General features: G+C 41.8%; 1 protein-coding gene across 9 annotated transcripts in view; it reads right to left on the bottom strand.

Moving 5' to 3' along the window:
* The window catches only part of DTNA (dystrobrevin alpha), a 221,195-nt gene that overhangs the window by 65,553 nt on the left and 138,871 nt on the right, over positions 1-16,771 (bottom strand). For all 9 annotated transcript variants that reach the window (XM_088174570.1, XM_088174556.1, XM_088174548.1 and 6 more), the window contains one exon: positions 1,753-1,966. In XM_088174570.1, coding sequence (XP_088030696.1) covers positions 1,753-1,966 — 214 coding nt within the window. The remainder of the gene's footprint in view (positions 1-1,752; positions 1,967-16,771) is intronic.

Genomic DNA, 16,771 nt, shown 5'->3' with positions numbered 1-16,771 from the left:
AAGCAATATCCAACACAAAACTTCAATGATATGAGTCATACTAAAGTGTAGGGCACATAGAGAATCAGATGCTTAACTGATATGCCTTTATTTGTGACAGTTGTCTAGACTTCCATTACAGTACAGAGAGACCTAGCTGACACATATCTCCACAAAACCTGTATCTCAGATTGCACCCGAACCTCATCTCATATGTTTGGTGTATCAAATATGGGGTGATAGGCAGCTAGTCCCTATCTCTGACCCCAGAGCTGGGAGCCTCTTCCTAGGGATTCCTGGGGTGTCTCTGCTCTTCTAGGAAGTGCATCCCATGCACTACACTCAGAGGCAGCACAACAGACTGAGCTGCTGCTTGACAAATAGAGTGAGGGTCACAGCTTCCTTACCTGGGGGGGCCCTGATGGGAGCCCAGAAACAGATCATGAACCACAGCACGTGGGATGTTTACAGGGAAAGCAAAACACTATCCCCTTAAAAACATTCTCAGATTCCCTCCAGGGAACTAAATTCCTCTATTTTGTTTTGCTGCAAGTAGCTGTGTTGTGTAGTTGAGTTCTTTACCCCTTTACAGTGAGCTACAAAATAAGCACATTATCACAGTCTTGTTTCCACAGTCCAGGATCCTTCCCTGTGTTTACCAGCCAGGAAGCAGTTTATTTGTGGCATGCAGCAATAAATGCATCTGATCATTTCCAGCATCCTTTAGTGTGCTTGTCACAGCCACAATGGTATGAATTAAAATGCCCATTCCTTCTTTTATTGCCCTTGAGGAGAGGAAAATATTCCTCAAGGCTATGATTTCACAATGGATTGGCTTTTCTTCCTCTCAGAGGGGCATGAGGAGAGGTTGAGTGCAGCCTTCTCATGTGGAACACCTACTTTTTCTCCCCGTTGCCATGGTGACTGAGCCACGGGCTGGTCTGGCACCGAGAGGGGCTCAGTGACACCCAGTACCAGGGCAGCAAGAGAGAGGACTGGGAAGAGAGAGGGGAAGCATCCTTATCTTAATGTTTAATGGTCAGTGTTTTCTGCTGGTGAATTTTCAAAAAATAAGCCATAAAGTGACAACATCTGCTTCTGTCAGACTTAACCACTGTTCTCCAATAACTCAGTTTTGAGGACTGCAAATATTGCACCACAGGTTGCCAACTATGTATTCAGCAACTGTAATAGGTATACACAGAATACTCATAAATGTAAGTGGTTTGCTCTATCTCAAACTTGTTCTTTTTGTAATATGAGTCCCATGCAGTAATAAACAACATGAATTTCATCACCTCCAGGTCTTTAATCCTATTTTTGTTATGGTCTCAAAATCACGCTGCACTGGCATGAGCCAGAAAAAAAATTGCTTACAGCTGCAAGAACTTGCAGGGAAATGAGCTCTTTCAAAATAATGAGTTATTAACCCATGGCACTGCTGCAGAGGCATTGCAGTGGTGTCAGCCACTGGTGTGTCAATAAAGAACAAGCCAAATTAGAAGCGCATGTGAATTTGTTTCTGTAGATAATTTTTCTTTGATATAAACTGGAACAAGTCTGAGTAGCTGGATGAAAACACAGTTGTGCTGAATTTGGCTTGAAAAAAAGGAAAGCAGAGGCCCTTAATTTAGGTTATCTCCCTAGTTAGCACTATTCACATGCTCATTATTTGAGACAGAATTGAGCCTGTTCAATTGACTTCAAGAGATATTTCTGGAGGAAGTAAAATCCCTTCAGCAGCTGGGAGAGGAGGCAGAAAGGCAGACTCACGGATCAAAGGCTGCTAGCAGGAAGTTGAGGAGCAGGCTGATGGACTGCTCCACGTTGATCTGATGGGTGGTTGGCATCCGTTTGTTGAGCTGGTAGAAGATGGTTGAAATCACAGCTTCCAGGCGAGCCACGCTCAGTTCCATGCTGGGGTCCAGGTTGTTCAGGGCGTTCTCCCGCAAGGCTTCTATCACATTCCAGATGTCCACCAGGTGCACTAGGGGACAGGACGGAAAGAGTCAGCTGGGAAAACGTGCTCCTGAAAGCAACTGGGTGGGGAATAACACAACCATGTACGACATGCTTCGTGAATAACTGAACAAATTAATGCATTTTCCACCACCGGATATTGAATCTGGTGGAGGAATGAGCAAATAAAATTCAAATCCGTTAATAAGTAAATATTGATATTACTAGTTGTAATGAGTACAACCTCAGCTTGGGAAATCATTCCTCATTGTATAAATATTCAAATAAAAGTCTGTATTTCACAGAAATCACTGAAAGGTAAACATATGCTAATTGTTTTTCTGAACCATGCCTTTATGAATCCCCATTCAGAAATTACTCTTAGATATTAATTTGCATAGCAGATGGGCTTTTCAGAAGATCCTACGAATACCAAGTGCTTATCACACACTGATATTTTGAAAATTCTTTTCAGCAATTTGTATGGAAAGCAAAATATTTTACAGAAACAGAATTGTAACTGAGTCAGGGTACATTTAAATAAATAACACATAATAAAGTGATCAGAAAGTCATATTTTATGTCTTCTAAATATGATTTGTTAAATCTCTCTCTTTGATGAAATCCTGGTCTAAGCTGAATTTGATAGGGCCTGTTTTTACCTACAAGGACAGCTTAAAGGACAATGTCTGCTCACCCTTCATATTGTACCCAAACAGAAATCTTGTTTACAGAGCACTGTTATTGTGGCAATATGATTGGCTTGCCGTGGATTGCCATTTCCAGAAGATGTGCACTGTGCCAAAAATAAAGAAACCCCTACGTAATTTAAAAACTGGATTTAGCTCAAACCTGAACTCAAAGGTTCATCCCTTTATCTTAAGTATTAACTTCTGTCCTACTAAAGTGTCAATAAAAAACAAATCAGGAGGCTCAGGGTGCAAATTCTCTTCTTTTCACCAGAGAAAGTACTGCACAGTTCTCATTACACAGCATGGTGATATGTCTTCTGATGTACCAAAAGCCACATGTATGTGGAAGGAGATCCTTGTTTTTGTAGATAGAGAAACTTAATTATAATCCTTCTCATTATATTTTTGCTTGATTGGTTTGCAGGTGCTGTCTCAGACTGCAATGTGACATGATGGTCTGATGGCAAGGAAATGTAAACTGATAGTAGATGGATGATGAAAGGAGATACAGTCATTTTACTTAGTCTAGAATTCTGCCCTATGATTGGGTTTCTCTTCTTTTGCCTCAGGAATAAATAGCCTCCAACATCCTGTTAGTGCATGTGTAAGCCCAAAGTGGAAGATACACTGTACAGATGAGTGGTAACAACAGCAGCAACTACTTTAGGGACTGGACACGTCACTTTTCCATTTCTTCTTGCTGTTCCCTAGCAAACAACTGTGAAAACCTACAATATACAGTTCCACTGTGACACCAAAATATTTATTTTATCTTTGTATTATAAGCAGACTTCTACAGACAAACTCACATGCTGGCAGGTTGCCTTCAAAATGTTATCCTGAATTAAGCTGATGTTTGCACAGCCAGGTTTTAGTAGTGGGGTGCCACAGGGGTGGCTTCTGTGAGAAGCTGCCAGAAGTTTCCCCATGTTTGGCAGAGCCAGTGTCAGCCAGCTCCAGGATGGACCCTGCTGGCCAAGTCTGCACCATCCAGAAATAGTAATGCCTCTGGGATAACATATTTAGGAAGAATTAAAAAAGGGTTTTGCACAGTTGTAATTACTGCCAAAGAATAGCAGGGTGAGAATGCGTGAGAGGATCAGCCCTGTCCACACCAAGGTCAGTGGAGAAGGGACAGGAGATGTTCCAGGCACCAGAGCTGAGATTCTGCTATAGCCCAAGGTGCAGCACATGGTGATGTACCTGTGCCCCTGCAACCCATGGGTGTCCAGGGGGATGCAGACATCCACCTAAAGCCCCTGGAGGAGCCCACACCAGAGCAGGTGGATGCCTGAGAGGAGGCCTGTGCTGGAGCAGGCTCCTGGCAGGGATCTGCAAACCATGGAGCAGTGCCCTCATTGAACTTGTGACTGTGGGGGACCCATGCTGGAGAAGTCTGTCCTTGAAGGACTGCATCCTGTGAAAGAGTGACCCGTGCTGCAGCAGTTTGTGGAGAAATGTTGTCCATAGGATAGAGAAGTTCATGGAGAACTGTCTCCTTTGGGAGGAACCCCAGGTTGGAGCAGGGGAAGGACTCCTCTCCCTGAGCAGCAGCAGACACAACCCCTAATGAACTGGCCATAATCCCCCTTCTCTGTCTCTCTGTGCCACTGAGGTGGAGGAGGCAGAGCTTGTGAAGGAGGAAGGGTGGGGGAAAGGTGTTTTTAAGGTCTTATTTTACTTCTCATTATCCTGCTCTGATTTTGTTAGTAATAAATTCAATTCATATCTCTAATTAGAATCTGTTTTGCCTGTGATGCTATTTGCTGGGTGATTTCTCTCTGTCCTTATCTCAACTCTTTGTTTTATTTTCTCCCCCTTGACCAGATGCAGAGGGGAGTGACAGAGACACTTTGGTGGGTGTCTGGCATCCAACCAGAGCCAACCCACTACAGCTGGGTAGGTGGAGTACACAATCTCTGAACTCTTCTGTTTGTTTTCTGGCTGATGGAAGAGCAACTTCCCCATAAAAAATCTGGCATTGGTCTTAGATCCTTTTAATGCAGTCATTCCCATTCCCACTCAATCACTTTACACTGTCACAGAGATAATCTGGATAAATGGAAGATGAAGGATCTCCAGGAAGACAGCTGGTACGTAATAACTGACACTTTCTGGGAAGCTTCTCCACATGGCTTGAAGGCCAGAGAATGGAGGAAGTCACCAGAAAGCAGGCCATTGTCTGGTCCAGGAGAGAGAAGGGTTAATGAGCACTCCACCACACAAGGCAGCCAAGGGAAGTACCAGAAATACCGAACAACATGCCAAAAGATGCAGGAACAGGCTGGACCATGTGCATGTATTTTGTGGCACTATTAAGAGGGAAGGCAGGCAGAAAGCAAAAGGTGAAGCAGGATGTTTCCCTCAAGGTCTGTGGCCATGCAGGCTATCATTGGCCATGGGGGCTGTCTCTGGTCATTCAGACCAAGTAGATGAAGAAGGTGCTTCCACCAGCAGTTTCACCAAGCTGGCTTCTGGTTATGTGTGCAAATAAACATGAACTACAGAAAGATAACAATGTGAGAAATTACCAGGCATAACAAATTGCAAAAGAAAGAGTAATGCCATATGCAGATGGCTCACCTCGACTTGAGGCTACACTAACAAGAGAGCAATCCAAGAAACAGGACAAACATGGGTACCAGCACTACTGACCAAAGCAAAAATTACTGGACAACCTTGTAATAAATAACGATGTAAAATCAGCAACATTAGAGCTGGTGGGAAAAGAATGAACACGGACAGGCTGTTTATCTGGGATGAGTATGGCATGAGTGTGGAAAAGGGCAATTTGAAGGTAACAAGTCATGTATTTAGAACTGCTGGGGTATCTTTCAAGCAGCCTGTGCAGGAATTATTTTAACCATACAAGTTCACTTTTGCAGCCATTGGAAAGTGTGATGGTTTCCCTAACCTCGATAAAAGGTTACCCAGGGAGGAAGGACTCCAGACATCCAGACTCCCTAACAGTGAGAATTTCATGCTTTAATTAAACTTTAATTGCTGTAGCCTAGTAGTGGAAAATTCTTGAATATGGAGGAAAAGAGCTGGCACTATCAATACAGCTGAAATGGGGGTTGGTGTCTATTTTTCACATGATCTAGTACTGACGCTATGTGGCTGTCAGATTGTAATATGGGAGTTTTTGTTGTTTTGTTTTCCTACTGATATTATACTTCTCATAACACAGTCATATCAAGAGTTAGTTTTGATGATGGTCTTGGGAAGGAAAATGTCCAGAGGCTAGCAGACGTGGGACTAATAACATCAGTATACTAAACACATCTGAGAGAAAATTACTGGTTTTATTGTTAACTCTAACCTGAAAGCCTCATAAGCTCTTCTGATGTTCATTGGTATGCCAGGAAGGTAGGGCACAAGACTAAGAAAATGACTTATTGGAAATTACACAGCTGCAAGAGTTCCATACCCACCATGAAATATTAGTCTCAAGGAACTGCTGTGTATTTGTGCTATAAATAATTTTATTTGGGCTTTTCTTTTCCTCCAGAAACACTTTGGTTCCACGTGAAGCTGAATAAACAACAATCCTACTACACTATTTTATTTTGCATTTTATTTATTAATGTTACGAATATCTAAGAGGCTGGAAAGTAATATTTCCTGGAGGAGGAGATTGAATATGGACGTGAGCCAGACATTTAACAAGAACTACTAATTTTGAAAATACCTGCTCAAATGTCTAGCTCAAAATCACAAGGACATTTTGTTAGGCTGCTGTACAGATGACTGAAGTCTCTGACCTTTACTCAAGTCAGTTGTTACAGACAAGAATCATGCAGCTGTATCAAATGTAAAAAAGTGTCTACTGTTGATTGGTGACCAAGGCTCCCTCTCACGTCAGTGAAAGAAAAAAGCACCTTAAAGCATCTGTTGGGAGACAGGTGGGATGAGCAGTGCTTTGAATCTGCCCTTATTTCTTCACTGACTACACACAAAGCCTAAAGCAACATGTTTACACGAGACATGTAACCTGGGAGCTGGTAAGGTTAATTGAGTTGAATCCCACACCCTCCTCCTTAAACATTAAGAAAAGATGTCTTTTCTACTCTGACTACGACATGACCTAGAATAATTCAGGTTCTATATAAAATATGAATAATAAATACTTCAATCTGTATGAACAGCTACCAGATCCTGTCACAGTCACTACCTTTTACATTGCATTGCTTGACCTTGTGCAGATTACATTCAGGTGATCACCTCGAATTCTATTATTTTTTAAGGTTACTCATACAGTAAGCAAACTTTTATGTATTATATCATGCTGCCAAGTCAAACTGTCAGTATTGGCAAAAGGGAAGTAAAACACAGGACTCTGCAAGCTCCACTCATTTGTACTAATAGAAATTGATGCCTACAGCTAATGTGGTATCTGTATTCTGTTCAATGTAATAACAGAATATCAACCTTACAAACTTTGCATAAGCTTACATTCCTCATCTTCTCTTCTATCCATTTTCCATAATACCTGCTATGCTCATTTATTTATTTATCCATCCCTGAGACTGTTTTAATCTCACTGAAGAAGGCATATCTCCTTACTTTGTTTGCACAACACGTAGTGCAATAAACCCCAAATCTGATTTCTACATGCTACATGATGCTAACAAGAAGAGTCTGCAGAGTAACAAAGCAGCATATAAATGCAGGAGAGCTTTCTCTCTCCTAAAATCTGCCTCGAATTCCCTCAAGAAACTGAAGTTCCAAAAGTTTTAACTTCTAATTGCTGTTGTTGCCTTGCCCACGTTTCCCACTGAAAAGCGAATTATGCCTCAGCATGTGAAAGATGCCCCTTCAGAAACAGATTTGGAAAACTAGAGAAATCTGTCAGTTGTTCCTTCAGTGCCAGCAGATGATCACTATGCAGTAGGAGTAAAAGCTGCTTGTATCTAGTGCCTGTGTGGTATAAGGCTATCAAAAATCATGAAGCCCAGCCAACATTCATGGACCCTTCAGAAAGGCCTCACACTTTGTAAACAGCACAGCTACCCAGGTGTAGATCTCACTCATTTGCCTGACACCTGAAAAAAAATGTAGAAAATCTCCATAAGCAATTGCTAAACTATGTTTCCCTTTAGAGTTCCTGTTAAGTGATCTCTGAAGCCACAGCTAAGCTAAAGGTCTGTTATTTCACCTTCTATGACAAATGCTGTTTGCTAATTTAACTTCTACGACATTATGTAGTATTTAAACAGCATCATAGAAGGTTTCATATTGGAGCATGCTCAGTAAGAGACAGTGATTAGTGAATGTAAATAAAGTTCAGTGTCTGGACAGAAGTGGGACAATGCACATGAGGAGCATTAGAGATGGCTGCCATTCACTCCACCACAATCATTACCAAAAAATGCTCTCTTTGAGGAGACCTGGACTCAACTGTAAATGTTATTTCCTTCAATGGACTCCTCCAGCTGTTAAAGTAACATTTGGAAAGTGCCTGTTACCAGTGCACTGAGACAGAAGTGATCAGCCTCTCCCTGCATGATGCAATGAGGATGAAGATGGTTGGCTCAGTTTGAAAGGAGGTTTCTATTTTCCTCAAACGAAGCAGTTTTCAGATACCTTCGAGTTTTACATCCTGTTCTTCTGGCTTTAACTGTGTTCAGAATACCTTTTCGTTTCACTTTTTACTATTTTTATAATGAAAGTGAGCAATTAGTAGTTACAGTGCAGAATTCCATCACCTACAACTCTGTCAACAGGTCAGTTTGTGGAAGAGATGTACCCTGGATACATTTATAGAAAACACAATTTAGCAATCTTATGTTGCTTATCATACACACATATGTCAGTTTTACTGATCTTGATCCTCCCTATTTTCTTCAGGCATTTTCCAGGCTCTTCATTCTTCATCTTCAAAAAACCAATGTATTTTTAATTCATTGTAACTAGTAACTTTAATTTATTTGCAATAAGTAGTTTTCTGTTTGTAGATACAATATCTTAATAGGCCAAACGAGAGAGAAGAGATGGACTACATTCCTTTTTTTCAACTCAAAGCAAAGAAATTAATATTTACTTATGCAGTGAAAGATGAATTTTTCTCTCCATCATGCAATTTATAATTATGGAAAGGCTCTGAGATATAGATAATCTTGGATATATCACTAATCTCAAAGGAGGCAGATTACTTCAAACATCAGCTGTCAAGAAATTATGTTGCCCTGAGCAAAATAAAAAATAAAAAACTGTAGCAAAGTTTATCTTCTAAGCAGTAAAAAAAATTAAAAATTAAAAAACAGTCTGTGTGCTTAAGCTTTCTTACCATTAAATGGATCTACTTATACAAGAATCCTCATCTGCTCTAATTAATTTTTTCGTATTACACTCCAACCATGAACTTTACAAAGTTATCTCTCCATTTCTTGCTACATGAACATGCAAGAAAAGATCACATTTAATCAAATGCAGGAAGTGACTAAATCAGGGCTTTAACAATCAATTCAGGTTTATTCAACATATAGTAGGTTTAAGTAAATGTAAGTTAGATACGTCCAAGTGATAGTTAGGACCAAAATTCTCCTTGATATATTTTCCTTTGTTGGTGAATACAAGAAGAAACTTTTAAAGAACTATTAGTTTAAAATATTTCCAAAATTTTACTTTTTATACATTTTATACAATTATACATTTCATAAAGATTTTAGCCCAGCAAAGCTCTTGCACACATGCTTGACTTTAAGCATACTTGTACTATCATTTGAAATCAATGGCACTTGACTGTATTTCAGGTATTTCAGGTGGATTTCATTAAAAGGGAAAGATTTATGCTTCCTTGTCTAACAATCCTAAAAATATTATAAAATATGTCATATGATTCTTCTTTTTTTTTTTCATTAAAATCTATGAACCCATCACAAATTAGGGTATTGGAGCCATTTGTCATCGTCATTGCTAAGAAGCCCTGGGAAGCTGTTCACATTTTCTATTTGGATCCCCCTCTCCTGCTGCCAGGCAGGTAACAGAGAGCTGACTGAGGCATGTTTTCCCTCTAAGCTACACCTGCTGCCCCTCAAATCAGTCAGCTGTAGTGTGATCACTGGGAGCTTTATCTGCACATCCCACTACTATGCAGATCCAAGTGCCAGCAGTGAAGGCTTGCAGATTTTACACTCTCTGGATACCAAATTACATGAAAAATAAAATAGACCAGGGTGTTGCTTCTGCTCAGGGCTAAAACGAGGCACTCTTCGACAGGGTACATCTGGTGACAGCTGTCACTCTGCACAGTCTGGCACACTCAGACTACTCATAGCCCAAGCATCTCATATTAAGAAGGAACTCCTCACTGTGAAGGGGGTGAAGCACTGGAACAGGTTGCCCAGAGAAGTTGTGTATGACCCATCCCTGGAAGTGTTCAAGGCCAGGATGGGGATGGATCATCCCCATGGATGGGGATTTGAGCAACCAGGTCTACAGGAAGGCATCTTTGCCCATGGAAGGGGGTTAGAATTAAATGATCTTCAAAGTCCCTTTCAACCCAAGACATTTTATGATTCCATGATCCAATGCAAGGAAGTAGGGGACATGGAGCCACACTCTTCTCAAGGGTAGGACAGTGAAAGGACTGAAGGAAACAGGCACAAATACAGGAAAGCATTTAAATGTAAGAAAAAGATTTTCCCTGTGAGGATTTTTGAACAGTGTAATATTGCCCACAAAGGCTGTGGAGTCTCCATCCTTGAAAATAATCAAACCTGAACAAGACAAAACCCTGAGCAATCTCCTGTAGCTGACTCTGTTCTCTCCAGAAGTCCATGCCAACTTCATTGATTCTGTGGTGTCCCTGTTTGATCACGAACCTACACTGCAAAAACACAGTAACTCTTACTGAAAAGGAGTCAGTGTTGCCTCACTGGCTTTTCTCTAAAACCATTACTCAAGTAACCTGTGCTCCAAGGCCCTTCTTTAACACATGTAATAAATAAAAAACCACAGAATGTTTGAGAAAGAGTCCTCCACATCCTCAAGAGGTTTTGTGTGAGGTGTACTGTGGGCCTTCATGGCACTGTGTGTACTCAGGTATTCCCTTTAGCTTTCCTTTGAAGGCTGAGGGATTTCAGAGGGAGGCCATGGCTACATTTAATCCCCTGTCAGCAGCACGAATTCCTCCTCCTCCTCCTCCTCACCTTTCTGCCTGTGCTGCACAGGTGTGTGGTGTGCACTGGCTGAGCAGGAAGCTGGAATAAGGCAATCCACTCCTACCTGCCCATCCCAGTGGTGAGGAGGAGTGCCCAGGTTAGGAACTAAACATTTAGATCAGCCAACAGAAACAGCTTTTTCCTGAACCAGTGTGCATACGGAGTAAGTCAGCTGCATTTGGAGTCACCGGATTCACACAGATCACCTGTCCCCGTGATGCCACGTGGGACAAGCGATGTCCCAGCCATCAGGAACTCGGCTGTCTGGGCATCTGCCAGCCAGTTGCACACTGCATGCACAGAAGACATTCCTGAGTGGGTGCCCAACCTGGTTGCTGGTTGTTTGAAAATCTGCAGGATACAATGTGTACAACTGAGGCACTGAAAATTTAGGGAAAGTTTTAAAGGTTCGTTCCCCTGTCTGTATGCTTGGGCTGGCATCCTATTATACTCTACCTATGTTGTGCCCAGAAGGTAAAATGAGTTATTCTAAAACCTCCTGGGATTCTGATCACTACAGAACTTTGATCAAGTGTTACTAATGAGGAATAATCATTAGGCTAATGATACACTGAAATGTGGTCTTTTTATGTTTAATATGGTACCTGACAAATCCACCAAGGTGTATGAATGTGTAAAGATCTCCAGTAAAATTCTTATTTTAAACATTAATTTAATTTACAGTAGAAGTTCCTTCTTCCCCTGCTGTCAATTCCTGACCATCTTGCCTTACCTATATTTAACCTAAGACTGAAGAGGTCTCTGTGGGTGAGCCATCAGTCTCTCCAAGGAGCAGCACTAATGACAGTCAATTCTGCAAAAGGGAACAGTGGCTGATCCACTCTGAGCGCTGGGCTGGGAAACTGTTGTCATCTACTTGTCACCCAGAGGCTGGCAAAGTATTTCCTTTTTTTAAAATGTGCTTTGAAATAATTAATTTGAAATAATGAACAAAGTATGACATATATAAAATGGAAAAATAAAAAAAATTGAACTCTAAGTTTCTTAGTATTTTGATGACAACTAGGAAAGAAGTAAAACTCTGGCCTGTTGCTAAGTCAAGAATAATGGCTTAAATCCATTGATTACACATAATTTTCTTATTTTAAGAGTTAAACATATTTATGAATTAAAGACCAATGTGCAAATAGCAGAACTATTGCTACATGTATTCCATAGTCAGAAACTTTCTACCACCCCGAGACAATGGTATTTCTAGACTGTGTGTCTCTGTTATTCTTGTGATCCCACTACAGAACTGTATTAATGAAAAATGCTTTATTTGAGGCACTGTGTGATCCGACCTCAGTCTGACTTATTAGTTCCTACAAAAGGATGTAGGCAAGTGTCAGCTTTCAAACAGCTAAAGAACTCATGAGGTAACAAGACTTGGTCAATAGATATGCACGATACACAACAGCTTTCTCATTTCTCTTAAAAAAGGTCAGCTTGCCTTACATTTGAGTTCTCAGGTCAGTTTCTGAAATATATCTGGTGAACCTGACAGCGAATATCTGACAACTGAATCATGGAGACTTGAAAAAAAAACGTTTCCAGAGGAGAACCAGAAGACGCGTGCGAGCGCTGCTCCTCCGGCGCAGCTCAGATGGTGCGAGAGGGAACGCGCTCCGTGCCGGGTGCGCTCCGCTCCGCTCTGGGTGCGCTCCCTCCGCTCTGGGTGCGCTCCCTCCGCTCTGGGTGCCGGGACACAGGCACGCAGGGACACAGGCACGTAGGGACACAGGCACGCAGGGACACGGGCACATCGGGACACAGGCACGCAGGGACACAGGCATATCGGGACACAGGCACACTGGGACACAGGCACGCAGGGACACAGGCACACCGGGACACAGGCACGCAGGGACACAGGCACGCAGGGACACAGGCATATCGGGACACAGGCACGCAGGGACACCACAGGCACACCGGGACACAGGCACGCCGGGACACAGGCACGCAGGGACACAGGCACGCAGGGACACAGGCACACCGGGACACAGGCACACCGGGACACGGGCGCGCCGCGCCCGCTCCCGCCAGCTCCTCGCCACAGGATGGCACTCCTGGGTGTATTTTAAACGCAGCCACGCTCGCTCCAGCGTTTTAACTCCCTCCTGGCGCAGTGTCAGGCAGGAGAGCCGGATCAGAGGCGGTGCATCCCCACTGCTGTCTGCCGAAAATGGCCCTGTCTCTGTTCTCGGTCGGATCAAGGCTACGTGCGCGCACATTCGGCTGTGGGGATGCCCTGTACAGGCGACCACGGCTGACAGGCAAACAATGCCAAACCAGGGCGGTGGAAAAGGCAGAATGTCTTCATGCTGGATGCCCTTATTACAGTGATAACATCTTCTCCAGCAGAATGCTTCTTCAAATGCCAAGTCTGACTTAGACTACATCTTTCTTTCATCATTAATTTCCTTTTTCCCTCTGATACAACCGCTGCCAGCTCCATCCATCCCCCACCCGCCACTCCCCCCCCGCAAAAACACTCCCCATGCCACAGGAGGACTACAGTTTGCTTGGCACTGTTACCAGCCAAAAGCAACCACAGAGTGAATGCAAATGTTAACTAATTGGGTTATTTCTGTTTTTCATTAATTTTGAAGCAGTGCACGTTAATGGTTTAAGGATACAGGGTGTTATCCCCCATCTCATATCAACTGCTGTTTCCTTAAAATATAGCTTGTGATGATAAGGGAAAATGCGATTTAACAGTTCTTTACAACAATTTCTTACCTAATAGCTATAGAAAACAAGTTGAGATTACATTATCAACCTTTAAGGTTCAGTCATATCACAAAGGTCAATGAAAAAGAATGAGCACCTATTATACACTTAGAACTGCTTGAAAACAAAAGCCCTCTTTGGCATACATCCCATTTTTCAGTGTGACCCATGGTTACTTTGTTTTCTGTAGTATTATTTTTTGAAATCATTTAGGGTTGGCCAGACTGTAAATAGCAACACAAGGTACATAATACTAATGGGAAGATGAATTGTGCACTTTCTTGAATATAAAATATGTGATATTTTACATATATGCAATTTCTTAACCTGATCCTTATTCTATTAATTGAAATATTTTCTTATGTAATGTGGACTGAATTTGACCCATAACATTTTCATCTATTTAAAATAATTAGAGAAATACTTAAGCTGAACTTAATGCTTGGGTAAACAGTCTGATACCACAACTGCCTTTTTCATCTCCAGAGCAGAAGAGACAGACTATCAACATATGCTTCTCTCTTCTGAAGAGTTTGGTTCCGTTCAGGGGGTTCTTGGGACAAAATCTCAGCATCAATTTCAGCTGTTGAGAGTGAGAGCACTGCTATGAAGCAGGACATTCACGTGACACACAGGACTTTGGTGAAAAAGCATCTTATGCCTGAAGTCATAAGGACAGTTCAGACTGATCTTATTTAACCTTTTGCTGAGATTGGTAATCAAGTTGCTAATTACTGTCATAGGTTCCAGCTTTCATAGGTATTTAATCACGCATTACATTCGAAAGCAATGCAATTTATTTGCCACAAAATATTCTGCAGTATGAGCTATAATCAGCTTGGAAAGTGGGAAAGATAGATCCTGGTATCTGGAATATCCACTTCTGGGGTATCAATTTCATTTGAGTAAACAGCCTCTTATTCAGAGAAACTATCCAGAATATTTGACTAAACTCTGTCTTTGTGTTAACACAATCTTTCCAGATTTTCTCTCCTGACATTACTCACATTCAAAGCAGTGTCTTCTGCAAGAGTGGGTCAGTGCTCCACTTCCCCAGCCGATTCCTTCAGTATTCCCAAACCAGAAGGCAACTGCAGTGTCTCCCCTTAAAATAACATGCTCTAAAACTTCACATCTCTTGAGGAAGTAAAGACTAGGCCAAGGAGAAAAACTCCAGTTGATACAAACATAGCTCAACAATCAGCAACACGGAGAAAGGCAACAAGACTGCAGAATGTGAAATGGCAGATAAATGAGATTTAGGTGAAGTTTCACACATCTATCCTTCCCCTGTGTGTAACAGAAGCTCTTTAATGATGTTGTCAGGGCCCCTAGATGGAGTAAGAGTCTCAATGTACATGGCCACTTATCTGTCATCCTTTATTTTACACACGTAGTCCTTAAAGATATCCTGCAAATCCAAGACAAAATAAAGAGTTTCAAGGCAAAATAGAGATGAATGAACTGTGGAAAATTAAGCTTGGGGAAGATCAGGACCTTTACAAGAGATGCAGTATGATACTAGTGTCAACTTCATTTATCAGAAATTGAGTTCAACCTCCTCAAACAATACACACTGAGAGACTGATTCATTCTTTCCTTTGTGCCATAGTGATGTCAATGAGTTCAAAAGAGTTACTTTCAATTTACTCCCTGTCAGGAAAGGAGACATCCATCTATCCATCCACATGGACAAAGAAAAGGCTGAGTAGAGAGAGAACTTCTGTGGAATTAGCCTACACTTTTCTCGGTTAAAGGGCCAAACACCCTGCTAGAAAACCTCTGCAGTCAAAAATAGTATCATAGATACAACTCAGTCTGAATTCAGCCTAGGAATGCCTTGATTCAGCACAAAGAAAATGGCCTCTGTAAAGCCATTGTATATCACAAACATTAATGCCAGGAAGCTGAATGTTCATTGTGTAGAGACCCAGAAGTGTATTAATAACAATACTCACTGAGGACATTATATTGTGCAGTCTCTTCACACTTATAAAAGCAGGAAATTATTTTTAGAGCCAACATCTTCTGTTTTCACAATTTGTCCTGGCATATCAGATATTTGCTGTATGAAATCTTCCACTAAGAATTAATGAAAATAAAACTAGATGCATTAAAATATGATATAATGGCTAAGTTAAAGCTTCTTTATGAATATTCTGGGTGTTATGAAGTTGATTTCTATTACTAGAGTTACCCAAACTTTTGATGTAACTGAAAATGAGCATGCAAAAAGACACTCTTTGGGAACTACAGAAGGAGAGAATTATAATAAAAATGACATCGGGTCCCACATTCTGACTTTCCTTCTGGGGACTGTTTGCTGTCATCACCTTGAAGAATCCCATAATCACTGAGAACTTTCACCACTGGCTGTGGCTGGCTTCACAGTGGGCTTACTTGTAAAAGTTACTGGAGACAGGAACGAGGAATGGCTGGAGACAGATCAGACTTTCTGTGTCAGGTTGTGATGGAGACCACTGTTTAGGCAGGAAGATGGTGCAGACTGTGTGGTTAAGGTGGAGGAAAGCTGTGTAGTGACTACTCCTTCTCCTTCTCTCCTTCTGAGCTGACTGATGGCTTAAAAACCAGGGTAAAAAAAGTTCAGCAAAATTCCCAGCTTGGCAAATGCAATGAAGGAGTTCAAAACATGAGGAGGAATTTATTTACTGAAAGGGTTGTTAAGCATTGGAACAGGCTGCCCAGGGACTTAGTTGGTGGAGTCACCACCCCTGGGGGTGTTCAAGAAACGTCTGGACGTGGTACTAAGTGCTTTGGCGTAGTTGACAAGACAGTGATGGGTCAAAGGTTGGACTTGATGATCTTGGTGGTTTTTTCCAACCTAAATAATTCTGTGATTCTGTGAATGCAATGCTACAACACATGTATTGGGCAAAATAGTCCAGCTTATCCTGTCAGGAATCTGCAAGTACATAAATACTGTCCCTTAGTCTCTGCAGAAAACATGTATGTACAGGCTGAGCTCATGTATGACTCCTCAAGAATAACTGCTTTGAGTCCAGAATGGAGACACAGGGCGTCAAGATGAAGGTCCTTAGGAACAAAGGACCACAATCACCAAACTCACTGATAACTGCTCCAAAGATGACTTGTTACTTCTTTTCCCCCCTGCCACATAAAGAGGATGTCATACAGAAAAAACCCCGAGAGAATGACCCATATGTGACAGGCATTAAGTCACACTGCTTAATGCACTCTGACACATTATGGAGGTGCTCATGTGAC

This window comes from Sturnus vulgaris, chromosome 1, assembly GCF_052056855.1.
Source record: "Sturnus vulgaris isolate bStuVul1 chromosome 1, bStuVul1.hap1, whole genome shotgun sequence".
NCBI lineage: Eukaryota > Metazoa > Chordata > Aves > Passeriformes > Sturnidae > Sturnus > Sturnus vulgaris.
This window is presented reverse-complemented; position numbering and strand designations above follow the sequence as displayed.